The 27,985-nt window shown below is 41.3% G+C and overlaps 1 protein-coding gene and 1 pseudogene across 3 annotated transcripts; both read left to right on the top strand.

The window, feature by feature from the left end:
• Positions 1-21: 21 nt before the first annotated feature.
• ELOC (elongin C) lies at positions 22-27,985 on the top strand. Of its 3 annotated transcripts, XM_036338555.1 has the most exons (5): positions 4,667-4,728; positions 16,848-16,943; positions 17,756-17,809; positions 20,232-20,375; positions 27,023-27,985. In XM_036338555.1, the coding sequence occupies exons 3-5, from the start codon at positions 17,806-17,808 to the stop codon at positions 27,211-27,213; spliced, it is 339 nt and encodes a 112-aa protein (XP_036194448.1). In that variant the 5' UTR covers positions 4,667-4,728; positions 16,848-16,943; positions 17,756-17,805; the 3' UTR covers positions 27,214-27,985. The 3 variants fall into 3 exon arrangements, with proteins under 3 accessions (XP_036194447.1, XP_036194446.1, XP_036194448.1); XM_036338554.1 differs by lacking the exons at positions 4,667-4,728; positions 16,848-16,943 and adding an exon at positions 22-167; XM_036338553.1 differs by lacking the exon at positions 16,848-16,943 and having other exon boundaries at positions 4,578-4,728.
• On the top strand, positions 26,782-26,876 carry LOC118671076 (annotated as a pseudogene).

The following is a 27,985-nucleotide window of genomic DNA, read 5'->3' as shown; positions in this document are numbered from 1 at the left end:
TTCCCTGTCCGCGGAGCTATAACGCCGCGACACCGGCCGCTAGCTGCCGCAACCCGCAAACGCCCAGCTGCGCGCGGGGCTTCCCCGTCCCAGAGCCTGGCGCCCCGCACGACAGAGAGGAAGGACTGGGGAGAACCACGCGCGAAGGACAAAGCCTGGAAGCCAAGGTTAAATCTTTCATTCTTATGGGCGTCATTTTCTAGGCCCAAAACACTGTTTTCTTTGCGGAAAGTGATTCTATCTAGCCTGTTGACCCAGAGGAACAGTAACACTATAGGATTTGAACGAAAATGAGTGGTAATGCAACCAGTGGGTTGCTAGAAAGTGAATGGAACTCGTTTCATAGAATGTTCATACTTGTTAAATTTGTCTTGTGGAATCATTCGTATACACACTCATTCCCTACTTGTTGAAGTGCTTCAGCGTCTATTAGGATTGTTAGCAGAGGATTCAAAGATACTGGATATAATTGGGAATCCACAGTGCTCACGTAGTGAAGGAAACACTTATAAATAAGCTAAAATATAATTAAATAGACCAATTCACAAAAGGCCATACCACATCATGATTAATCTGGCCTCACACTGCCTAGAAGCATCACGTTCAGCTTAGTCTGGAAGGATGAGCAGCCAACTAGTAAAAGCACACTTTCGTTACTAGTTGGAAACTGGTTTTGACTCAGCATGTCATTTGCATAAGAGGAGAACAAGCTAATAGTCTAAAATAATATCACCTTGGCAACTCCTGTCCACTTTTTCTGGGTACCCAGAAGGATGAAATTATACTACTTCTTTATGAATAATTTCATTCTGAAAGTTACCCACTTACATTGTAAAAACTCTTCTAATCAGTGTAATTAGTAGGCAAACATCATCATTTACCCATTATTTTACTGATACATATTTAACTTTTTCTTTAATATTGTTAAAAAGATAAACTGAGGCATATTAAGAATTTTGAGTTTATTTGAGCAAAAATTTATTCAAATCAGGCAGTACCAAACTGGAAGTGGTTAGGAAAGCTCAACTGACCAGAGCTAAAGGCAAGGCTTTTATAGACAACATGCACAGGCAAAGCAAACAATTCTTTGATTGGCTGTAAGTTGAGCAGCTGCGTTATTTGGGAAAACGTAGTCGGCTGTTTATAATTGGTGGTTGGTCTTCTCCTTGTTGACGCATTTGCAGGAATTGACTCTGGCTTAGGTTTTGGTTTCCCTACTAGGCTACCAAGTACCAGAGTCATCTCAGTCTAATAGCCTTCTCTTCGATTACTTTAACAATATGCTGAGAAAACCTGCATTTTTATCTCCTGTTAAGCTTAGCTTCATCCTACAAATATAGTCAGTAAGTAAAACATTTGGTCTACTTCTCAAGGTTTCTAAATAGCTAAAATGAAATCATATTCTGAAGACTGTGCTATAAAATGATAGGGAATTGTTATGCATTGTTAAAATAAATTTCCCAAGTCTAGTAATTTAGAGACATTTGTTGAATGTAAACTACTTGAATGATATTTAATTTTTTTTTTTTTTTGCTATTTAAGAAATAAGCTTTGATTCCTTGTTCATATCACCTCAGAGGTTCCCTTTAAAAATAGAGGCTGATGGAAAAATTGAAAATGGCTGTCACTTTCAGACTGGCCGTCATTACTGTATGTAATCTTTGTTTTTTTAGCTGTCTTTCCTCCCCATTCACCAATATCCTTCCCATCCTTTAAGCTTAAGATCAGAATGGCATGATGGAAAAAAAATGAAAAAAAATTTGGTAAAGCTAGTATATTTATAAGAACCCTAAATACTTCTTTATACATTACTGACTTAAATCATAGACTGGGAGGATCTTTCTAGGAAAAAAAAATTGTCAACAGATTATCAAAATCTTTTAAAATGTTCATATTCTAAAGAAATAATCAGAAACATGGCCAAAGATTTCTGCAGAGATACTGAACACAGCATTACTTAAAGTGATTTAAAATGGAAATAAGGTAAATAGCCGGTATTAAGGAAATAATTGAGTCATGGTGCATTTATGCAATGTAATTCTACACTGACATGTTAAATGCTGCTGTGGAGGTTTTGGTTACGGACGTTTGAGTTTTTGAGGTCTGTTAAGTTGGAGAGGAAACAGTATACAGAACCCCACATATACAGTGTGCGTTACCTGCCGCTAAGGCAGCTCTGGCTCCTGTCTATCCCATGAGAGTGACATCCACAATGTCCTGTCCTCAACAGCCCTGCTCACCTCCTGGAGAGTCAGCCTGTGGCTTCTTTTATGGAATCAATCCATCTCATAGTTGGTCTTCCTCTTTTCCTGCAGCCTTCTATTTTCCCCCGCATTATTATCTTTTTCAAAGAACCCTGCCTTCTCATGATGTGCCCCAAATAGGACAGGTTCGGTTTTGTCATTTGCCTCCAGTAATGTTTCAGGCTTAATTTTCTCTAGGATCTACTTGTTCATCTTCCTGGCAATTCATGGTATCCATCAAGCGCTCCTCCAACACCGTATTTCATATCAGCCTTTTTCCTGTCAGCCATCTTCACATCCATACATAGGAACTGGGAATACGAGGGTGTGGGTGATCTCAGGCTTGGACTCTAATCACACATCTTTGCTATTGGTGGTCTTTCCAAATTCTTCCTCTGCTGCCCTTCCAAGTTTCAGCCTGGTCTTGATTTCTTGGTTGCAGGCTCTATCTGAATTGATGAGAGAACCAGGGTTAAACAAAATTTTAAACAATGTCAAGGTCTATGTGAAAGCTGTGTATTTCTTCTGTAGTTATGATTTTTTGCCTCCTCGGTTGTTCAAATGCAATCCAGCTTTGGCACTTTCTTCTTTCACTTTTATCAAAAATCATTTCAAATCTTTGCTACTTTCTGCCAGCAAGATGGTGTCACATGCATATTTTGTTTTTGATATTCCTTTTACCAATTCTCACTCTTCCTTCCTCTGAGTCTATCTAACTTTTTTGTATATGTTCTGCATACAAATTAAACTCATAGAGAGACCAAACGCACCCATGTCTGACACCTTTGCCTACAAGAAACCATTCTGTCTCTCTTATTCTATCCTGGCAGTGGCTTCCTGTCAACCATACAAGCTACACCTCAGAAAAAATCAAGTGCATGATCTATCTATGTAAACGCTCATGGAAAAAACAAAACATCTGCGATTTCTGCATTTTTTATAATAAGCATGTATTATATTGATTACATAAATAAAAATTTTTAGTTTAATTTTGCACAAAAGAAGAAAAAAGTCCTGGACTAGATTCTAGCCTTCAATCTGGCTTTAGCTAGCCTCCGTATCCTCACCTGGAAAATTCTATCATTCCATAATGCAGTGAGGGAAAAAGGCAAGAAAGGCGAGAAAAGGACACTTCAGAAGGAAAAGGAGGAAAGATCTGATTGAAAATGGGCCCGCAGCCTCCTCTTCTCACCGCACTGCGTCTCCTCCCACCGAACTCTGAATACCATCACCGCCAACGAACTTTCACGATGTTTGCAAAGGCTTTGTTTGATAAGTTAACCCAGGGCAGTCTTTCTGTAAAAAGCAATACAGTTTATCTGCCAAATTAACTAAAAATGTCTTCCTGGACGCAAGTCATTAATTAGGTCAACAAACTTTGGATCGTCTCTTTCCGTTTAGGGACGTTGTTACACAACAGCGCCTAGTTGAGCAACTTGCAATGGTGAGCTGCTTGGCCCTACGTGCCACGGTCGTGTACACAGAGGGTGAATATTTAGCTGTTTCAGCCTTTCCGGAAGGGTGCCTGATGTTGACCACAGGGAGCAAATAAAAAGGATGGGCGCGTCGAGAGAGAGCAAGGGAACCCGAGAGCAAGGGAACCCGAGAGCAAGAGAGGGGGCGTGGAGCGACAAAGAAGGTCTCAGAACGGAGTACTGGCGGCAGGCAGACGCCTGGAATTTCTGTGAATGATCTCAGAATCTAGAAGCGCTGAGCAACCCCGGCGCTGGGTGGGGACGGGGTGGCGGGCGGGGGGAAATGTGCTTACTTTTCGGAAAACAGTGAACCCTACCGGGAAGGGAGGAAATGAGGCCAGCCGATTGCGCGAGCAGTTGAGATGCTCTTCAACGCGCACCGCAATTTCTCACAAAAGGACACAAAAGATAGATGTTGCTTCCTAAAGAACACGATCTTGTCAGCTTCGAAACCACACTCGCACCTTTCGATCTTTCCTCTACAGTCTCCGGCCTCCAGGCGTACCCCAAAAACGAGAGGCAGGGACAAGCTCTAAAATCGCCCAAATCTTAAGAGCCGGCGTGAGAAACTACAAGTCCCAGGACGCGCTGCTGCCTGAACCAAACACCGACCGACTCGCCGGAGAAACTACAAATCCCAGGATGCAGTGTGCGGCCTCGGCCCACGTGCTCGGCTCTGAGAACGCGATCCCTGCGGAAAATGGGTCAGGGTCGGTGCTGCATGCTGGGAACCGGGAGACCTGGTATCGGATTGGTTGAGATTTGCCAGTGACACTGGGAGAAGGGAAGGGGGCGCTGTGGCTGAAAATAGGCCGCGCCCTCCCCGCCTCGCCGGATACTAATCTCCCGCGCGTGGTACAGAGCGTCGGTGACCCGGCGGAAGTGATTCCTCCAAGTGCCCCGGAACCCACGGCGGCAGGCTTGTGGGGGTGGGGGGGTGGCCCTGGCGTGGGGGCTGTGGAGGTGCGCGGGACCCGGCGCGGTGGCTGTGGTGGCTGTGGGACTGACGAGTGAGTCTCGGGCTGTGGGGAGGGAACGAAGGTGCAGGTCCGCGTGGAGAGCGAGGGGGGCTCGGACCGGGCGCGCTCGCTGCCCCGCTGCCCACCTCTTCCCATTTGGGCGGGGAAGGAACGGAAGCTCCCGACCTCCCGGGGCCTCCTCTGCCCCTGGTTTGGGGGAGGGGAGGAGAGGGCGGCGGGCCCTCTCCCGGCGCCGTCCGGTGGGCTCGGAAAAAAGGCGGAGGTGGGGCGGCGGCCGGGGGGACGGGGCTGAGCGCGGGGAGCGTGGAATCCGGCAGCTCGGTCGCTTTTTGTGTGTGCGTTCCCCGAGTGCGCCGAGAGTCGCCCTTTTCTGGGAGGCAGTCCCCACCCCGGGGAGAGGCCCTCGCTCTTCCCGGCTGCGGGACCCCGAGAAGTCTCCCTTCCGGGCAGCTTACCGGGCGACCTCGGCCCGACTCGGTGGCTTGAGGCTGTCGCGCATCTCCCTCCCCGTCGTGTCTGGAGGGAGGCGTCTGGTGTCAGGTCCAGTGGCCATGGAGTTTCTCCCATGAAACGAAAACCTCGTTAGTAACCTAGAGCTGTGGTGTTCGTGTCACTAATGCCAGTATTTCTGTTCTGCGTCGCCTTCAGAGGAGAAAACCACCGAAATAACTAGTTATTTTCACACTGCCAGATTTGCTCTTCAATCCCCCCAGTAGTTGTTTTCCTTTTCTGTTTAGTGGACTAAAACGATAATTCTCTAACCTCCTTTACGTTGTCTGATTGATGATGCTGAAACATCGCAGTTTACACGTGGAGTCATTCATTCCGGAGAGGATAATGGCAAGGCAACGGCTATGATCCAGTCATCGGGGATATTATCGGTTATTGCCAGCGATTTGGGGTTCATACTTAATTCGTAAATGATTACCCTTTTTTCCTTATGTATGAGACTTATTATCTACCACTCCAAAAAATATGTATTGTGTATGTGTGTGTATATATATATATAGATATATATGTATATGTATATACACGTATATATATATAAATTTATTTCAAATTGAGTATGCCAGTTTCATGACTCTATGGTAGTTTTGTAATATAATTAGGCAATAACTTGTGATCAGAAGTTAGAATCACCTTATATATCAAGTTCTAAAGTAGTATTAGTTTATGTCTTATAAAGTGCTGTTTGGGGTTTTTGGGTCGATTTTTCAGTACTAGGAAATAAACTGGAAAGTCTTTGCAGTTACACTGATACGTGTTTAATGAATTTTAGCTAACCTGTGCTAAATGCTTACTGTTCATAAGGTCAGAAAAAGCCCAGCCCAGCCCGCTGGTGTTGCTCAGTGGTTGGATGTCAGCTGGTCATGGTTGGAGTCCCAGTCAGGGCACGTGCGTTGGTTGCCGGCTGGGTCCCCAGTGGGGGACGTGCAGGAGGCAGCCGATCCATGATCCGATATCATCATTGCTTCTCTCTCTCCCTCTCCCTTCCTCTCTGAAGTTAATAAGATATTTTTTTTTTAAAGAAGAGGATATACAATAAGTAAGTATATAGTAGTTTCAGGTGTTGATAAATGTGAAGAAAATATAGCAAGATCAGAGTTAGATCAAGATAGAGTGACTAGTGAGGGTGTCTAATTTTGATAAAAAGTGAACAAAGAAGATCTACCTGTCTGAGGAGTAGATGTTTTGCATGAAGACCTCAATGATGAGGAGGATATGAGGAAAGAAATTTAAGATAGCAGTAACTGCAAAAGCAAAGACCTTAAGGAAGGGATGAGCTTGGCCTGTTATAATTCCAAGGATGCCAGTGTGGCTGGTGTATAGTGATGGGAAATGAGGTCAGAGTGATTAATAAGGACTAAATAAGATGGAACTTGATACTCATTTTTCTGTTTGTAATGAGAAACTGGATTTTGTAATGAGAGGATTTTGTACAGGGAAGGAACATCTGATTTATGCTTTTGATGACTGGTTGTTGGGTGGAGAATAGACCAGATTGGAGGAAAGTGAGGAAACCAACTCCTAAGGAGGTTTGTGTTAGTGTAACCGGACAATCAGTGGGTCTGTACTGCCTGTCACTACTTGAGTCTAAGCAGAGATGGGATTGAATCATATGTGAGTGTTTATTCCAGTACTGCGGGCAGTATGGGAGAACAGCAGGTCATCCACAAAAATCTGCCCTGCAGCGCCCCCATAAGCCAGCTGCTATATAGGGTAGGACAAGGATTATATGGGGAAGTAGGAGGCTGGGGTGGGACTCCTTGTTTGGGCAACAAAGTTGTTAATCTTTCCATGATAATAGGCAATCCTCGAATGAGAATGGTTCCAAGGTTGACTCCCAGATCCTGGTGGCACAACTCCCAGCCAGGTCAGAATGTCCTTTCTCTAACCAACACAAGGCAATCATGGTTAACAGAGCATGGTTAGTATTTCCCATAACCATAGCTCGTCCCCAATCTTCTATTTTTGCCCCTAACAGTAGTCCAGTTGAGAAGTGGTGGCTTGACCTAGAGATGTAGAATTGTAGTTAGTGAGAAGTAGTTTGATTTGGAATATAATTTTAAGATAGAGCCAAATGGTCTTGCCTTCGTGTCTAGAACCCCCCCACCCCAATTTTTTTTTGAGAAATCAACTGTTTTGCCCAAGCATCTGGGTGAACAGTAGTGCCATTTACTGAAATGAGGGCTGGGGTGGATGCACTGGTTTCTGAGGAATAAATCGAGATCTGAGTTTGATCTAGTATACAGCTCAGAATATGTGCAGTAGCCAAGTTGGATTTCCACAGTTGTTTCTCAGGGAAGATGTCTGGCTAGGGAGATAATCTGGGAGTCAGATTTTATAGGTGATATTTAAATCTCTGGGCTGCCGGGAGGACATTGAGTGGAGAGTTAGTGGAGAAGAGGGCAGATGTGTGGGAGCACTCCAGTCAGAAGAGCCAGCCGTGATGGAAACAAAAGAATGTGGCGTCTGTGACACTAGGGGAAGGAAATGTTTCAGGAAGGAGGCAGCAGTCAACTAAGCCCTGCTTCAGAGGATGAGGATTATATATTCATCATGTGACCAAATAAAGTAGTTGAAATTTGATAAGAGCCCTTTGAATGAACTAGTGGGCCAAAAGTGATTAGAGGAGGTTAAGAAGTGGATGGTGGCGATGATGTTACAGCATTTTCATGTATTCATGAAAGTAATGATAACCACAAGCCCTGGATAGATGTATGTGCTCAAGTGGAAAGGTTGGTCTTGGATAGAAGGATGGTTTCTATTTAATTTTTGAAACAGAAGGATAGACAGACTATATGGTGTATACATGCAGGTAGGATGAAGGGGGAAAGACAAGGCAATTGAAGTGATTGTTTCCGTTTTTTGCTGTGTTTGGTTTTTTCACAGGGAGGGAGGGAGGGAGAGAGAGAGAGAGATGTTAGAGAGATATGTCGGTTGCCTCCTACACTCACCCCAACCGGGATTAAACATGCGACCTAGGTATGTGCTCTGACCAGGAATGGAACCCTCCACCTTTTGGAGCACTCACACTCCAACCTACTGAGCCACACCGACCAGGGCTATTTCCATTTTCTTGAAGAAACAAGTGGTCAGGCCAGGGAGGAGATGGTGTTGGAGATTTTGAGGAAGCTGTAAATTTTCTCAGAGTAGAAAATCCATTTTTCTAGGATCAATACAATGTCAAGTTCCTATTTAACGTATAGGCATGAATTTAAAGTTAAGACCAGCCAAAATGGTTGTCTCTTTTGTTGAGACCTGAGTTAGGCAGAAAATTGGGTTTGGTGGAGGGCAGGGAGTTAGGGATATAAGGACAATGAGACGTGGGATGAGCAAATAAATATAAGAAAACATATAATTATCGACCATTCTAAATATATACATATACTGTTTTGTTTTTTCTTTTTATTTGTGTTTGTGTGTGTGTGTGTATATATGTGTGTATATAAATATATATATACACATATATATATACACATATATACATATATAGTTAATGTAAGAACATTCAAACCTGTAAAGAATTTTTGTGAGTTATTTGAGCCAAACTGTTGACAATTTCTGGGAAGCAAAATCTTAACGTATTGGGATAATGCTCCAGAGAATGGCAGTTTTTTCATCTATTTTTTAAACCTTGCAATCAAAGGAGGAGATGGATGTGGTTTCGGGCTGTGGGCGCGGCCTAATTTCATTACATGAAATCCATTGGTGATAGATTAGAGATGGGGAGACAGTGGGGGCGGTCCTCTGGGACTGGATAAAGAATAAAATGATAGACCAGTGATGGCGAACCTTTTGAGCTTGGCGTATCAGCATTTTGAAAAACCCTAACTTAACTCTGGTGCCGTGTCACATATAGAAATTTTTTGATATTTGCAACCATAGTAAAACAAACTTATATTTTTGATATTTATTTTATATATTTAAATGCCATTTAACAAAGAAAAATCAACCAAAAAAATGAGTTCGCGTGTCAGAGGTGAAAATCGCGTGTCATAGGTTCGCCATCACTGTGATAGACACTTCTTTTACTTAGGTGGGTGCAGAATAGTTAAATCAACAATTAACACGATAAAGATAACAATAACTGTGAAGGGGTTTGTGATATCTGTCCTGGCGCCCAGGGCATTTGGTTGTGCCCTGGGCAGGTCCAGAAAAAAGGGAAGTTACAAGTTATCCTGACATTTTAATGATACCTTATCCTAGATACAAAAAGACTATAAGCTCTGTTAAAGATTGATCTTGTCATGCCCTAGCCAGTTTGGCTCAGTAGATAGTGTCGGCCTGCGAACCGAAGGGTCCCAAGTTTGATTCTGGTCAAGGGCACATGCCCAGGTTGCAGGCTTGATCCCCAGTAGGGGGTGTGCAGGAGGCAGCCGATCAATGATTCTCTCTCATCATTGATGTTTCTCTCTCTCTCTCTCTCTCTCTCTCTCTCTCTCTCTCTCTCTCTCTCTCTCTCTCCCCCCCCCTTCCTCTCTGAAATCAATAACAAATATTTTTAAATCATTTTATAATGCAAGAATCTATACTTAAGTATATACTATATAGTGGGAATACTTGCTCATACCTTTCAAACCAAAACAAAGGAATTTGGAGATCATTCTCTCTGGGAGATTAGGTAGTTTCCAGGGGTGAAATAGACTCAGTGGAAACACAAGGCTAGAGCCAGAAAGTTCTGTGCTGTGTGGGAGCCTCTCTCCTTAAGAAAGATGGGAAATTGGGAGTTCCAGGCATTTGTAGTAGAGAGAGGATGAATTTCTGATGGGTTCAGTCATGAAATGGTAGAGCTGAAAGGGACTTAAAGACGCAATTTAGCCCTTTTTTTTTTTTTTTCATTTAGAAAATGAAGAAACAAATCTTACAACTTAACCTATTTGCGTCTCAAGATAGAAAGTCCAAGATAACTGAATTAGTTCTAGGAAACATGAAATTCCAGAAATCATATACATACAGGAGAAATACATGTTTCATACACTTGCATTATAATTAGCAGTTTATGGTAGTGTGCAAAAAATGTGAGATTGATGTTTTGGTTATCATAATTTCACAAAATGTGTCTGTACCCTGAAGTCTTTAAAATTAAATTGTTTTAAAAATTAGAATTCATGCCCGGCAGATGTAGCTCAGTGGTTGAGTGTTGACCCATGAACCAGGAGGTTGCGGTTTGATTCCCTGTCAGTGCACATGCCCTGGTTGGGGGCTTGATCCCTTGATGGGACATGCAGGAAGCAGACCGGTGATTCTCTCATCATTGATGTTTCTATCTCCCTCCCCCACTCCCTTCCTCTCTGAAATCAATACAAATATATTTTTTTAAAAAAAGAATTAGAATTCATATTGACTTAATTCTATTGTGAAAGATAGAATATTGTCTCCTTCCTTAGTCACTTCCTTCCCTCGGTATAAACCAAAATATTTCAGTAAACTTAAATAGATGTTCCCAGAAAGAACAATTTTTATTGTGGTTGTCTGAAAGTTCCAAGTTTTTCAAGGCCAACATCAAGGAAAAACATGAAAAGAATTTGGTCAAAAGCATAGTGCCATTGAGTAACTATTTTGTTGGAACACTCAGGATAATACTATCTATGTCTGTGGCGGGGACCTTGTTGTATACGGCTTTACTCTGTTAATATGACCACTTAATTACCATTGTGTGCTGGGCGTGTGGGTCATAAAGAAAGAGCCTCCCTGCCTTATGTTTCCATAGCTAGTTAGGGTGACAAATATATCTAAAAAGACACACTAATAAGGCAGCTGTGAAATATTTGTGTCTAATAATGAAGAAAACTATAAATTCCACCGTGGAGGAGAAGATGGGAAAGGGTACCGTTTGCTAAAAGTATTAAGACTGTCTGCCTAAGAGTTAAATATGGAAGCATTGTCATAAGTTTAATGGCCAGAATGAATATTTTAACTCATCCTCAGAGACATGAATTCATTAACACCATAAGCTCATTCTAGGCAGGATATTCTCATGTCTTTGTCAAGCCTCTTCAAATAGGCCTGAACATCAGATAATTTTTGGTTAGTGTTATTTACTTTGTTTTCCAAATTAATCGTATTACACATAGTTAATAATCATCAAGTTGACTGACCATTGTTCCCTTCGTGCACTGCTTGGTTTTATACACTTATTTGTTGCTTTTTAAAAATCAGTTTTAAATCTTAGTTTTCTAGTTATTTAAATTTTCGAACATGTATTTTTATGCATTTATCTGCAGAAAATGAGATTAATAGGCAAGAAGAAGACACTTATTTTACATAATGGCATCAAACTGTACTTATTCTAATCTGCTTTTAAAAAATAAACAGTTGCCAAAACCGGTTTGGCTCAGTGGATAGAGCGTTGGCCTGCGGACTGAAGGGTCCCAGGTTTGATTCCGGTCAGGGGCATGTACCTGGGTTGCGGGCACATCCCCAGTGGGAGATGTGCAGGAGGCGGCTGATCGATGTTTCTCTCTCATCGATGTTTCTAACTTTCTATCTCTCTCCCTTCCTCTCTGTAAAAAATCAATAAAATATATATTAAAAAAATAGTTTATCTTGGCATGGGGAAATAAAGTACAGCATAGGAAATGTCAATAATGTTGTAATAACTGTGTGGTGCCAGGTGAGTACTGGAAATACAGGAGGAACACTTTGCAAAGTACATGATTGTATAACTACTATGCTGTACATCTGAAACTAATCTATATAAAAAAAAGCCTAGCCGAAACCGGTTTGGCTCAGTGGATAGAGCGTCGGCCTGCGGACTGAAAGGTCCCAGGTTCGATTCCGGTCAAGGGCATGTACCTGGATTGCGGGCATATCCCCAGTAGGAGATGTGCAGGAGGCAGCTGATCGATGTTTCTCTCTCATTGATGTTTCTAACTCTCTCTCTCCCTTCCTCTCTGTAAAAAATCAATAAAATATATTTAAAAAAAAAAAAGCCTAAGCAACTGTTACAGCAGAACGACCGGTCGCCATGATGCACACTGACCAACAGGGGGCAGACACTCAATGCAGGAGCGCACTGACCACCAGGGGGCAGCTCCTGCATTGAGTGTCTGCCCCCTGGTGGTCAGTGCGCTCCCACAGGGGGAGCACTGCTCAGCCAGAAGCTGGGCTCATGGCTGGTGGGCGTAGTGGCAGTGGCAGGAGCCTCTCCCGCCTCTGTGGCAGTGCTAAGGAGCAGTGAGCTGAGCGGTAAGGAGCAAGGGGTCCTGGACTGCAAGAGGGATGTCTGCTGAGGGGTCCCAGATGGCAAGAGGGCACAGACCGGGCTGAGGGGGACACCCCCCCGGCCCCCCGAGTGCACAAATTTTTGTGCACCAGGCCTCTAGTATGTATATAAAAGTTTAAGCGACTGGAACAACCGGTCACTATGATGTGCACTGACCACCAGGGGGCAGACGATCAATGTAGGAGCTGCCCCCTGGTAGTCATTGTGCTCCCAAGCCAACCACCCGCAGTCCCTCCCCCCGGCCAGCAAGCCCTAATCGGCACTCCACCCACCCGCAGCGGTGGCGGCAAGGGAAGGAGGAGGGGAATACCACACAATGGCAGGGTGTGTCCATTCCCTCCACACCCAGCCTGACGACCGTCGCCTCCTCACCAGCTAGGCCTAGGGACCCCACCTGTGCACGAATTTTATGCACTGGGCCTCTAGTACAAAATAATGTTGAGCCTGGCCAGAGTCACTCCGTTGGTTGAGCTTTGTCCTGTGCACTGAAATCTTGCTAGTTCAATCCGTCAGGGCTCAAAACCAATTGATGTTTCTCTCCTGCATCAATGTTTCTCTCTCTCCCTCTCTCTCACAGCAAGTCCTTGGATGAGGGTTTAATAATAATAATATTGAATGTAAACTGTAATTGATAGATAAGATTTTTTAAAAGTTTATCTTGGTATTTCCATGACATTACAAATAGATTAAACTTTTTCCTTTTCATTATCCCATAATCCTATATAATTAAAGGGTAATATGCAAATTGACCCCAACGATGGAATGACCGGTCGCTATGGCAAACACTGACCACCAGGGGGCAGACGCTCAACACAGGAGCTGCCCCCTGGTGGTCAGTGCACTCCCACAGGGGGAGCTCCACTCAGCCACAAGCTGGGCTGATGGCTGCAAGCGCAGCAGTGGTGGCGGGAACCTCTCCCACCTCCACAGTCGTGGTAAGGATGTCCAACTGCGACTTAGGCTTGCTCCCCTGGGGTGTGGGGCTGTCAGTCAGACATCTCCTAAGGGCTCTGTCTGACTGCCATCTTAGGCCTGATCCCCCAGGGAGTGGGCCTAAGTGGGCCTGAGGGGTTCTGGACTGCGAGAGGGTGCAGGCCAGGCTGAGGGGACCCGCCCCAGTGCACTAATTTTCGTGCACCGAGCCTCTAGTATTTTATAAGTATAGATACACTGTTTTTATTTAGCTCATTCTTTAATTGGTGAACCTGTAAGGGTATTTTCAGTTTTTCCTTTGTATACATCCTGTATAATAAAAGGGTAATATGCAGAATTGACCCTAAGGGTGGAATGACCAGAATGACCACTCAACCAGTCACTATGAGGCGCACTGACCACCTTTCGGTCCCTTTTCTTGGCTGGCAGGCTCCCATCACCCTATGGCGAATGGGACCTGGGACTGGGTGGCAGGAGACACAGGCGGTGCCAGGCCAAGGCCCCTGGCAAGCAGCGGGAACAGCCAACCTCTCTGTCCCTCCCGCAGGCTTCAATCGCCCAAGGGCGAGCTGGAAACCGGGGGGGGGGGGGGGGGGGGCGGGCGGGGGGTGGGGCCCGTTGCGGGCAGCTGGGGAAGATGATCACAGGCCAGGCCTAGGGACCATACCCACGCATGTATTTCATGCACCAGGCCTCTAGTATTACAATAAAGAGCCTATACACAGGATGCTGGGTTTCTCTAAAGTAGATACCAGGAAGAATTGCTACCCTCCTGATGGATGATTCTGCTGCTGTGTTCCAAAACCAGTGTGTCGCTTATTTGGTATCACCCACTTCCCCCCTCTCCAACACTCATACTTAGCAAATTTGAGTACTTTAAATTTGCATTTTACTGCTTACCATGGAGATGGAGCATTTTTTCACAGGTCCATTTGTTTTTGCAGCTATTTTTCCAGAGTGGTGTTCTTACATTTGGTATTTTAACCTACAGTTTATTTTGAGAGTGATATCAGACATCCAACATTTTTTCCAAGTAAATATCCAAGGTAAAAAAGAAAAAGGAAAAAAATACATAAACAGTAGACTTATTTGTAGCTGTTGCTATAATATTTAAATTGCTACTTAAATAATCCAAGCAAATTAACTGAAAAGCTATTAGAACAGTTCTGCAAAGATGTTGGGATACAAGATCAACTGAATGAATTTAGGCTTTTCTTTAAAACATCAGCAGTAGCCTTTCCAAAAATATAATAGGGAAACGGATCCCATTCATAATAGAAACTATACTGAAAAATAGACCTAACAATAAATGTGTAATAACAAAAAGGGGATTGCCCAACCATTGAGCAAAACATGTTTTTCAGGCTATTATAATTTTTAAAATGGGCTATATTGGTCAGGTACAAACAGGGTTGATGGAACAATATAATCTGGATATCCATGTTGCAATATGGTATATGAAAAGGTAACATTTCAAATCAGAAATAGGATGGGATTTTCAGTGTTCAAGGATACTAGATTCAAAACTAATTTCATTGTAGGCCCTAGGTTCACCTGGAATTTCTATTTGTTACCAAAATATTATCCTATATAATAATAGAAGAATATGCAAATTAGCCAGGACACTGTAATGTCATGACCGAACAGCAGGGACCTAAGGCTGCATGGCGCCTGGCCTGGGCGAGGGACCTCAGGCCACGACCCCTTCCCTGTGGGGCTTGATAGTGGACCTCAGGCCACACACACACCGGCAGGGCTGGATGGGGGAACTCAGGCCACACCCTATGCCCGTCGGGGCTTTCCAGGGGACCTCAGGCCACGCCCCTCACCTGGCAGGGCTTGACAGGAACCTCAGGCTGTGCCCCCCACCCGGCAGGGCTTGACGGGGGACCTGAGACTGCACCCCTCACCCGGTGCCAGGCCGGAGGACCTGAGGCTACTCCCCCCTTGCCGAAGGGGCTAGATGAGGGTGGGGCCGGCCGGGTCTGGGTCTCACCCAATGGGGGTGGGGCTGGCTGGGTCTGGGTCTCCTGCATTTTCAAAGCATGTGTGGTTGGTGGGTAAGGACTTGACTCTACGTCCCACGGTGTGCCCCAGACTCTAATGAGAGAGATTTTCATATACATTTTACTAATTTTCTTTCATCTCTGACACTTTTATTATAGAGAAAGGGCAAATAGCAATATTAAAATATTTCCTCTAATTCCCTTTTAATGTGCACGAATTTTGTGCACCAGGCCACTAGTAAATTATAAAAGAGTAATGTTATATGTAATACTCTAAGAGCACAATGATATCTCAGTCAGGCCTTTGTTCACAAGCTGTCTGCTGCCTACACATTCAGCCCACTGCTTCTCGACCCCTTGCTTTTTGCCTTATTCATATTTCCAGAACTCAGCCCAGTTATGGAATAGATGTTCAAATGTTCAAACAGATTTTTGCCACCTCAAACTTAGATCTCTATAGGTCAATGGTCGGCAAACTCATTAGTCAACAGAACCAAATATCAGCAGTACAACGATTGAAATTTCTTTTGAGAGCCAAATTTTTTAAACATTGTTATTAACTTAATTAGGGTACTCCTAAGGCTTAGGAAGAGCCACACTCAAGGGGCCAAAGAGCCACATGTGGCTCGCGAGCCGCAGTTTGCCGACCATGGCTATTTGTGGGTTAAGTCCAAACTTCCTCATCTTTCAAATATTTTTAGCTTCTAGCTAAGAATTAAGATTTGCGCCCTAACTGGTTTGGCTCAGTGGATAGAGCTTTGGCCTGCGGACTAAAGGGCCCCAGGTTCGATTCTAGTCAAGGGCATTTACTATATTAAGAAGTCTGGAGAAACTGTTGCTACCCAAAGGGCTTCTATGATGTCACTTTGCATGGTTGCCTAGCTACTGCTAGTTAAGTAAACATTCTAGATATTTTGCTCTGAAAATTTTCCAGATAGCAAAGTTGGCACTTGAAATTCTTGGTCTAGTTTTTCTAGCATTTTGTCCTTTTTTTGTATTTTTTGTTTGTTTTTCAGGAGAATGATTACAAAGCAGTATGAACAGAAGAAAATAATGACTGATGAATTTTTAAGTGTCTACTTTATTATCATAAAATGACATAGTACTGTATTTTAATTTTAGAGAATGCAGCACAGCTCTCAGCAGTAGTGGCTAAGTTTTAACCAGAGCCAGCATGCTTTACCATGGCAGTATGGAATAGTGGAAGGGAGTGTGGGCTATTGAGCCTGCCTACCTAGGTTTAAATCCTGAGGCTGCCACTTAAGCTGTAGAATCCTTGAGCAGGTAGCAGCCTCTGAGTGTTTCCTCATCTTTAAAATGGGAACAATAATTCTTTTGTGAAAATGTTGGTTTAAAATAAGACAATGTATATATGATGTTTAATGCAATGTTTGCCACTTACCAGGCCCTCAAATTCTTGGTAGTAATGCTACATTGCCTCCATTAGAAATGGTACTTTAAATATCTCCCTCTGTGCTTAGCCAGTGTTCTAACGGGTGATTTCTGCTTTACTCCATCATTACCTGGAACAAGTCATTTATCCTCTCTATACAGCAGGGATGTTACTGTTTTTTAAGGTGAGGATGACATGTTATCTCCAAGTTTCTTTCTTAATCTAAAATGTGTGGCTTATTTTCTTGACCCTCCCCATAAGGCTAGAATTAAAGTATTAGCCAGGAAATTTCTTAGAGAAAAGGATAATGAGGATATGCTGTTTTCCTAATAGTCACATAAAAAATAATGCTGGTATTAATAAAATCCTTCTTTGAAGCAATGCTGTTAAAGTACAAATTACTGAAAACATGAGCACTTTTTATTTAGCAACCACCATATTTTATAAAATTTAAGGTTTCTCAAAAAATTATAAATTTTTACCACTCTTCTGTTAGATTATTGGTAGCCTATATGCAGAAGGGATAACACATATAAATGTGAACATTTACATAAGAAGTGAGCAAGCTTTACCTTTTTCATTATCATGAAAGCTACTTCATGTCCTTGGATTTATCATGTTGTCATTCATTCAGCAAATATTTTTATATCTACCAGAATCAAGTAGATGTAGTATATATATGAAGATGATGAAGGCCAAGGATCTCTTTCAAGTTCAGTTTAGGTCCTAACGAACAGCATCAGTACTTTTAAATCTTTCAGAATAGTTGCCTTAAAGGGAAAAAAAAAAAAAGTCCGTATTTCTACTTAATTGTCCCGGAGGTGATCATCTTTTCTCATATGTTCAGAAACTTGATGCTGTTCCACAGTGTGGTGGCTAGAAAATTCCTGTTTAGCAGCAAGAGAGAGAGAGAGAGAGTCCTTAAACTTGTAACACCAAGGACATATTAAATAATGGTGAAAAACATGTCTTAATATGGCTTTGTTATATTTTCAGGAAACTACTAAACTTCCTGTGCAAGCGAAGTAGAATTTCATAAGAACATAATGGGTAAGTTTCATAAGAAAATAACGGGTATTTCAACTAGTAGTAGCTGGTTTTCCCACTCAAAGATAGGCCTTCAATGTCAGTGAATGCAAATGCAAGTTAGAAAGTGGTCAAAGTAGACCACAAGTAGTTGTTTAATTCAACAACCTATGTTTACTGTACAATCTTGAAAGACAGATCGGTACCATTATTGTACCCAGTAAAATTTGTGATTCCTAGTGAGTACTTTACCTTGTGATATTAGAAACTTTCCCAACAGACATATAAAATGGTTTAGCTTACAAAAAAATACTCGAAGTATAAATTTAAATAACTGATAATTATTTGTATTTTTGTTCTCAGAAATTGGCAAAAACTGCTGAGAATCTGTATGCTTGGATAGTTTCTAACTTAGAAGTTACTTGCATCTTTACAAGTCCCCCAGCCTTTTGTTATGAAAAATTGTAAGAATAATGCACCACCTAGCCTTTACCAGTTGTTACTGTTTTTCCACATTCGCTTTCACTCTGTGTGTGTTTATATATACATATATACATGAGTATATGCACACATAAACATAAAAAATGCTTTCTTACCTATCATTTAAGATTTAGTTGTACACACCTAAATACATCAGCATGTGTTCGCTTCATATTCAAAGTTTTTCAGTTGTTTCAATGGTGTTCTTTTTAACAGGTTTATTATTTTAAATCCAGGATCTAATCAGGAATCATTTATTGCATTAATTGTCTCTTTAGACTCCTTTTTAATTTTTTAATACAGATGTATTACAGATGTCTCCTATTTCACTCCCTTTAGCCCCTCCCCCTTCGTGTCCTTTAAACAGTTCCCTACCTGGCTGTCCTGGGGTGAGGAGTGAAGTCTTCCATGGCACTCTTATTTAGATTTGTCTCAGTGTTTTCTCCTATTACATTCAGAGTAAACATTTTGGGCAGCAGTAGCACATAAGTGATTTTGATATTAATGTTAATTTTAGGGATGTCTAAATTAACTATTAAGAAATAAATGAGTAGCCCTGGCTGGTGTGTTCAGTGGTTACAGCATTGGCCCTCTCATCAAAAGGTTGCAGGTTCAATCTCCAGCCGGGACCGGGTGTGTTCAGGAGGCAACCAATCAATGTGTCTCACGTCGATGCTTCTCTCTCTCTCTTTCTCTCTCTCTCTTGCAGTCTGGGACCCCTCGGAGGATGTCCACCTGCTGGCTTAGGCCCGCTCCCTGGGGGATCGGGCCCAAGCTGGCAGTCAGACATCCCTCTGGCAGCCCGGGAGCCCTCTCTCTCTCTCTCTCTCTTTTCCTCTTTCTCTTTTTCTCACCCCCTCCCCTCCTTCCTTCTACTCTCTAAGAAAAAATATCCTCACCTGAGGGGAAAAAAGAAGAAAAGAAATAAATGAATAAATGTGTGTTAGTACCTGAACATTACTTCAGCCTCATCCTATGTACTTCTTTCTAGGGCTCCCTAAATTTTTAGAAAAAGCCGTAAGAAACTTTCAGATATTGGTAACCATAAAAATTAAAATTCTGTCAGTATAATATTGTGAGAGTTATATATGTGAGAAAGATCTTAAAGGAATATATAAATATATATACTTCCCAGAAAGTTATATTGAGCTAGCCACTGTGCTGAAGCCAGTATGGCATCAGTGAGATTAGATGGTAGCAAGTGACATCTATACACTCCTGTCTCCTCACCTCTACTTTCAGTGTTTAAAGACTGAATTTGTCTATATTCATTACTTTCATTGTGTAATAATTTAAACTGAGCAATAAAATATTTTGATAGTTATTTTTGTAGATCAAGAATAAAATCCTAAGTAAAAGAAGCCCTAACATTTAGCATTTGGGCTTGCCAGAAGTTGAGCTCACATGACATATAAACATTCATTCATTCATTATCACATGCATTTTATTTTTAAGTATTTCAGGTGATAGGATTAAAGTTTTACCTTTTTTTAAATTGATTTTTTTAGAAATAGAGGAAGAGAGGTGGAGGAAAGAGAAACATCAATGTGAGAGCACATCTATCGGCTGCCTCCTACATGCCCCCTACTGGGGATGGAGTCTCTAGTGCATGGACGACACACAACCAACTGAGCCACACCAGCCAGGGCTAAAATTGTACTCTATGAATATTTTGTTTTAGTCTTCAAATTTGAATTTGCTGCTGTGGTCACAAAAATATTATTAATACTTCCTTGAAAAATAGTGGTAAATTTTCACCCAAAGTAACATCCTTGAATGTAGAGTTATTGTGACATTGGAAAATGTGTAGAGAGTAATAAACAAGAAGCTTAAAATCTTTGAAATCTTGGTAGCTATTGCCCACGAGAAATCTTTCTGGTCGGAGTTTCTCAAATATTAACCTTGGTAAACCTGTTTATTGTTCATAAATTTTGTGATTCAAAGGTCATTTTACTACTTTATTTAGATGGAGAAGAGAAAACCTATGGTGGCTGTGAAGGCCCTGATGCCATGTATGTCAAATTGATATCTTCAGATGGTCATGAATTTATTGTAAAAAGAGAACATGCATTAACATCAGGAACAATAAAAGCCATGTTGAGTGGCCCAGGTAGGAACATTTCCTTTATTTTCTCTTCATATATCTTCACTTTTAATGTTTGATGAATGTTTTAAATTGAAATGACTCATAACATTTAAGAGACAGTAACTATTTGAACATCACATAATTGAATGTTGCATTGGGGGGGAAGTTGGTTTCTGCCATACCCTGTTTTTAGGTATTTACCCTAGTTTCAATAAGAACCAGTTGGTTACTTTGAAATAGGAAGGATCATTTTCCTAGGTTAGTTTCCATGGTCAGCTTCTTCTACACAGGCCTCTGGTGATTTGTGCTCCTGGTTTCATTTGTGCTCCTGCTTCTAAAGTTTATCTATAGAAGTTACCACCTCCCAAATATCTATCCTTAACATTTTCTCTGAGTAATTTTTCTTGAGGATTGGAATTTCTGGAACATATGGTGGCTTCTATGTTTAACTTTTGGAGGAAATGCCAAACTTTGCACAGTGGCTGAACCGTTTTATATTCCTACCAGCAGTGTATGAGGGTTCCTTATGTGGTTTTCTCCACATCCTCACTGACACTTCATTTGCACTTTTTTTTATTCTAGCCATCCAAATGGGTACCAGTAGTGTGTCATTGTGGTTTTGATTAGCATTTCCCTAGTGACTAATGATGTTGACTATCTCTTCATGTGCTTGCTGGCTATTTGTGTATCCTCTGGAGAAATGTCTCTTCAAGTCCGTTGCCAACTTTTTAATTGGGTTGTTTGTCTTTTCTATTGTTGAGTTGTAAGAGTGCTTTATAAATTTTGGACGCTAGATTCTTATCAGATACATGATTTAATATTTTCTCCCATTCTGTAGGTTGTCTTTTTCTTAGTAGTATCTTTTATTCTTTTCTTTAGAAAAAAAAAATACATGTTTTTTAAGAAATGCTTTTTCTTAATATATATTTTTTATTGATTTGAGAGAGGAAGGGAGAGAGAGGTAGAAACATAATGATGAGAATCATTGATTGGCTGACTCCTGCATGCAGGCCGCCACCACCACCACCAGGGAACAAGCCTGCATTTCGGGCATGTGCCCCTGACCGGAATCGAACCCAGGACCCTCCAGTCCACAGGCTGATGCTCTATCTACTGAGCCAAACCAGCTAGGGCTTTAAATATATTTTTGTTGATTTCAGAGAGGGAGAGAGATACAGAATCATCAATGATGATAGAGAATCATTGATCAGCTACTGCCTCCTGCACGCCCCACACTGGGGATCTAGCCCGCAACCCAGGCATGTGCCCTGCCTGGGATTGGAACCGTGACTCCTGGTTCATAGATCGATGCTCAACCACTGAGCCACGCCAGCCAGTCCTTAGTAGTATCTTTTGATGAACAAAAGTTTTTATGTTGATGAAGCCAAATTTATCTCTTATCCCATTGCTGTTTTTGGAGGCCTGTCTAAAAATCCATTGTCAAATCCAATGTCATGAAGATTTACCCCTATGTTTTCTTTTTTTTTTTTTTTTTTTAAATATATTTTATTGATATTTTACAGAGAGGAAGGGAGAGAGATAGAGAGTTAGAAACATCGATGAGAGAGAAACATTGATCAGCTGCCTCCTGCACATCTCCTACTGGGGATGTGCCCGCAACCCAGGCACATGCCCTTGACCGGAATCGAACCTGGGACCTTTCAGTCCGCAGGCCGACGCTCTATCCACTGAGCCAAACCGGTTTCGGCGCCCCTATGTTTTCTTATAAGAGGGCTATGGTTTTAGCTCTTGTAATTAGGTTTTTTATTTTAAGTTAACTTTTGTGCATGACATGAGGTAATAATTTATCTTTCACATGTGGACATACCCATACCATTTGTTGAAGAGACTATTCTTTTTTAAATATGTTTTTTATTGATTTTAGAGAGGAAGGAAGAGGGAGAGAGAGAAAAAAACATCAATGATGAGAGAGAATAATTGATCGGCTGCCTCTATCCACTGAGCCAAACCAGCTAGGGCAAGAGAGACTATTCTTTACCCCATTGAATGGTCTTGGCACCCTTGTTGAGAATCAGTTGATCACAGATATGTGGGTTTATTTCTGGGCTCTTAATTCTTTTCCATTGTGCTATATATCTGCCCTTACCTCAGTACCAAACTGTCTCATGGGGGGTTTGGGGGGGTTGTTGTTAATCTTTATCTGAGGATATGTTTTCCATTGTTTTTCAGAGAGAGTGGAAGGGAGGGAGCGGGGAGAAAGGAAAACATCAATGTGAGAGAGACACATTGATTGGTTGCCTCCCACATGCGCCCAACTGAGGGCAGGGAGCAAACCTACAACTCAGGTATGTGCCCTTGACCCTTCAGTGCAGGGGCCAATGCTCTAACTATGCTCAGGGCCAAACTGTTTTGATTTACTGTAGCATTGTAGTAAGTTTTGAAATAGAGAAATGTGAGGCTGAAGATTGTTTTGGCTATTTGGGGTCCCTTACTATTCCCTTTCTATATTTTTTTTTCTATGGAAACTACATGGAAGTAGAGAGACGAGTACACCTCCAAAAATTTACCAACATTTTGCCAATCTTGTTTCGTCTCTTATTCTCACTTTTTAAAGAGTATTTCGAGCAAATCCCTGACATTGTCATTTCCCTCATAAAATCTTTATAGTCCCCCTGAACCCTCCCTTTGTTCCAGGCCATCAGTTTTACAAAGAAACAGTGTTATTTATATAATGTCCACATCCTGATTAGACTTACTGTTTCAGCTTGTAAACTCATAATTAGAACTCCAGAAGCTTGCTTAGAATCTGGTTCATTTTACTGGGCAAGAACACTTCATAGGTGGTACTATTATATCCTGTTGTAACACATCTTTTAGCAATGTCAAGATTGAGTAGTGGTTCCAGGGTTATCAGGCTGATTTCATCCAGGAACAATTCCCCAGTCAGACTTGCATGTAATGGTTTTAGCATTCATTGTGATTATTGCTGAGATATATACTTCATTTGGAATTACAAAACAGTGATTTTCCAATTGTGTAGTTTCTTCTGCATTTATTAGTTAGAAATCTCTTTTAATGAACTGTTTGGTGATCCTGAAATAGTCTGTACAGGAAAGAAAAGTTAAATGCTTAATTTTTTTCCCCCTTTATTATTATTATTTTTTTTAATATATTTTATTGATATTTTACAGAGAGGAAGGGAGAGAGATAGAGAGTTAGAAACATCGATGAGAGAGAAACATCGATCAGCTGCCTCCTGCACATCTCCTACTGGGGATGTGCCCGCAACCCAGGTACATGCCCTTGACCGGAATCGAACCTGGGACCTTTCAGTCCTCAGGCCGATGCTCTATCCACTGAGCCAAACCAGTTTCGGCTTTTTTCCCCCTTTACATATAATTTTGCAGTGTAATGAATTGCTTCTCCAGCATCCTCCAATAGCAAAGAGTGTTTGGGGTTTTTTTGTTTGTTTTTTTGCACATCATTATCAGCTCCTGACTTTATATATATAGTGCTTTTTCACCTGGCCCAGTCATTCTCATTGGTGCTCAAGCACTCCATTTTTATGACAGAAGGACCCACGTCATGTTGTTTTCTGCGTCCTTTTGACATGGTTCCATTGATCTTGGATAGTTACTACTTTCTGTAATACCAAGATTTCTCAGGCTCATTTTGCATGTTATTCCATTAATCCTGAGAATGACCATTTTTCCAAGAGCCCCTATTTCTTTTAATGGGAAATGGTACTTAGGGACCCCAGTCCATGTGCTAGCAGGAACATTGCTCCTGGCTTGAATTGCTTTCGACTTCTATGGGACAGAGCTGGGATGTACTTTAGGGGAGGAAATCGCAGATGCCAAGAAAATTTTAAAAATTAAAATTAGAGGACTTTTTCTTGTTGTATGCTTGATCTCCTTTACTTCAATAAGAAGAGCTTTATCTTGAAGATCAAACTTTCAGCCCAAAACTAATGCTTCATAAAGAAGAATGAAATGCTGATATAGGCCATAACATGGATGCACCTTCTAAACATTAAGCTAAGTGAAAGAAGCCAGTCAAAAAGGTCACATGTTGTGTGATTCCATTTGTATGAAATATCCAGAGTAGATAAATCCATAGAGATAGAAAGTAGATTGGTGTGATAGAAAACAGAGGTTGGGGGTAGGGAAACAGGGAGTAATTGCTTAATGGTTACAGGATTATATTTGGGTTTGATAAAAATGTTTTGAAACAAGATAGGGTGGTTACACAGCATTGTGAATGTAAACTGAATTGTACTCTTTTTAAAATGGTTAAATTTGTGATACGAATTTCACCTCAAAGAAAAACCATAAATGTTTGTCTAGTCTCAAATAAATGCCTATTGGTAATGTTTCATACATATATTCAAGAAAGAAAATTTTTATTATTGGCAAACCAAGTTACCTATAGCTGTGAATTATTTTGCTGAATCCTGCTCTTCTTTCCTCCCACCCCCCAGCCAACATACAATTAGAAAACCTTTAAAATACTACATTCTCAGAAAGTATATTTTTTCTGCCTTTTGAATTTAGGTCATAGTGCTAGTGCATGAATGCTAAGAAAATATTTTTGGTGGTTGCTATTTTTTTAAATATGTATTTATTGATTTTAGAGAAGAAGGGAGAGGGAATTGTCAAAGTGAGAGAGAAACATGGACCTGTTGCCTCCCATATGCACCCCAACAGGATCGAACCCAAAACCTAGGTATGTGCCCTGCCTGGGAATCAAACCGATGACCTTTTAGTGCACAGGCAACACTCAGTCAACTGAGTCACACTGGCCTGGGCTAAGAATATATTTTATCCCTATAATAAAAACTAAATGATTAATTTCTTTATATGACTCAAGAAATTTTGAGAGATCACTACAAATTGTTAAGAGTTATTAAATAAGATCTTATTGGCATGATTATATTTTTAAAAACTAAAGGGGGAAACAGTACATTTTCTTTCCTGAAAAGGTTTTTAGAATAGTATTTCACCTATTATTTATTTTTACATGGCAATTCAGTATAGCACAGGGCTCCTTATGGTCCATGAAGACTTGATTCCTACTTACCCTTCAGTAATCCCAACATCAAGATTCTTTTTTTTTTTTTTTTTTTTTAATATATTTTATTGATTTTTTACAGAGAGGAAGGGAGAGAGATAGAGAGTTAGAAACATCGATGAGAGAGAAGCATCGATTAGCTGCCTCCTGCACACCCCCTACTGGGGATGTGCCCGCAACCCAGGTACATGCCCTTGACCGGAATCGAACCTGGGACCTTTCAGTCCGCAGGCCGACGCTCTATCCACTGAGCCAAACCGGTTTCGGCCCAACATCAAGATTCTTTGGAGAAGCTCCAAAGTCCAGACTTTCAGGAGAGAATCAAAATTTTAAAATTCAGTCCTAATGAATCTCAAATGCTATCTTAATAAAGATCTTTTTATGTTTATACTCAAAAGTCAGAGTTAGATATTTTGCTTGATGCTAGTTGGATTTATTTCATGTCGTAATAATTTGCTAGGGCTGCCATAGACCCGCCCTGGCCAGTGTGGCTCAGTCATCCACGTGCACTGAGAGATTGCCAGTTTGATTCTCAGTCAGGGCACATGCTGAGGTTTCAGGCTTCATCCTTGGTAGAGGACCATGCAGGAGGCAGCCGATCCATGTTGTGTTCTCACAGTGATGTTTCTCTCTCTCCCTATCCCTTTCTCTCTCTCTAAAATCAATCAATAAATAAATAATTTTTTTTAATATATCTTATTGATTTTTTACAGAGAGGAAGGGAGAGAGATAGAGAGTTAGAAACATCAATGAGAGAGAAACATCGATCAGCTGCCTCCTGCACATCTCCCACTGGGGATATGCCCGCAACCCAGGTACATGCCCTTGACCGGAATCGAACCTGGGACCCTTCAGTCCGCAGGCCGACACTCTATCCACTGAGCCAAACCGGTCTCGGCGATAAATAAATAATTTTTAAGTACCATAGGCTGGGTGATGTAGACAACAGAAATTTATTTTGCATGGTCCTAGAGGGTAGACATTCAAGATCATGGTGTCAGCAGCGTTGGTTTCTTCTGAGATGGCCTTCTCCCTGTGTCTTCACATTGTCTTCCCCCTGTTTGTGTCTGTGACCTAATCCCCCCCCCCTTTTTTTTTTAATATACTTTCATTGATTTTAGAGAGGAGGGGAGAGGGAGAAAGAGATAGAAACATCAGTGATGAGAGAGAATCATTGATCGGCTGCCTCCTGCACACCCCACACTGGGGATGGAGCCTGCAGTCGGGCATGTGTCCTGACCGGGAATTGAACAGTGATCTGGTTCATAGGTCGAGCTCAACCACTGAGCCACTCCACCTGGACCCTAATCCCCTCTTATAAAGCTAGCAGTCACATGATTAGAGCCCATCCTAATAAATCCTATTTTGCTTTAATTACCTCTTTAAAGACCCTGTCTCCATGCTCACTTTGGCAGTACGTATACTAAAACTGGAACGATAGCATGGTCCCTGTGCAAGGATGACATGCAAATTTGTGAAGCATTCCATATTTAAAACACTTCCTGAACAGGAGGGGGGCGGAAAAAACACCCGTCTCCAAATACAGTCACATTCTGAAGTTCTGGGTGTAAGGACTTCCACATGAGAATTTTGGAGGAACACCCTTCAGTGCATAACCTACCTTTTTTTTTCTTTTATAGGTCAATTTGCTGAGAATGAAACTAATGAAGTCAATTTTAGAGAGATCCCTTCACACGTGCTATCAAAAGTGTGCATGTATTTTACTTACAAGGTTCGCTACACTAACAGCTCCACGGAAATTCCTGAATTCCCAATTGCACCTGAAATTGCACTGGAACTGCTGATGGCTGCGAACTTCCTAGATTGTTAAATAAAATAAATTATAATAAACTGTTAACTTTTTTCAGTATTTAATACCTGTAGTTCAGTTAGTAATTTTTTCATATATAGCATGTTGCCTGTGTGCGATTGAACTTTAAAGTTCATTGCAAAGCAGACTATCGTCTCTTCTTTTGCATAGCACAGTTGAAATTTGTTTGCTACATCAACAGATTAAGGACATTTTCACAAATTGAGAAATAAACAAATATGTCAGTTGCTAAGTAGTTTTGCCTTACCCTTTGGATGTGATTTTTAAAATTAGAGCGGTGGCAATATAGTAAATGCTGAAATTTAGTCATAAATGAACATACTCTACAGGTAAATATTGGGCTATGTATTTTTATGTTTTTAGTGTTTTGTTTTTCACCTATTCTGATCTTATAGCCATCATTACCATTAGAATTATGCAAATAATTGCATTATAAACATGTTTATAACTTAGCCAAATGTTGATTTTTTTTATAATTGTCAAAGACGTGAGTTGAAATTTCTTATGTGTCTTTTGATAAACTGCAGTATTGTTTAAGTGTATCTTGTCTTTTTGTTCATTGCTACAATTTAAAAACTTTATTTAAAAGCAGCTTGGCAGATTACTTGGTATGGCTGTTGGAACAGTGACCTTTTGAACTGTAGCCACATGGTCAATAAGTAAAGTACATGACCTTGATTTCATGTGTACTGTGCATTTTGGCCAATCCAAAGTACTGTATTTTCATTGACTATAAAGCTTCCTTTGCAATATTCATTCTTCTTACATAGTC

The sequence above is a fragment of the Myotis myotis genome, unplaced genomic scaffold (assembly GCF_014108235.1).
Source record: "Myotis myotis isolate mMyoMyo1 unplaced genomic scaffold, mMyoMyo1.p scaffold_m19_p_16, whole genome shotgun sequence".
NCBI lineage: Eukaryota > Metazoa > Chordata > Mammalia > Chiroptera > Vespertilionidae > Myotis > Myotis myotis.
Note: the sequence above shows the minus strand (reverse complement) of the source record. Positions and strands in the feature narration are given on the sequence as shown.

Excerpts from the sequence above, each read along its gene's own strand:
- ELOC (XM_036338554.1), top strand. Across the intron at positions 20,376-27,022 it reads AGCCATGTTGAGTGGCCCAG|GTCAATTTGCTGAGAATGAA; the intron begins GTAGGAACATTT and ends TTTCTTTTATAG.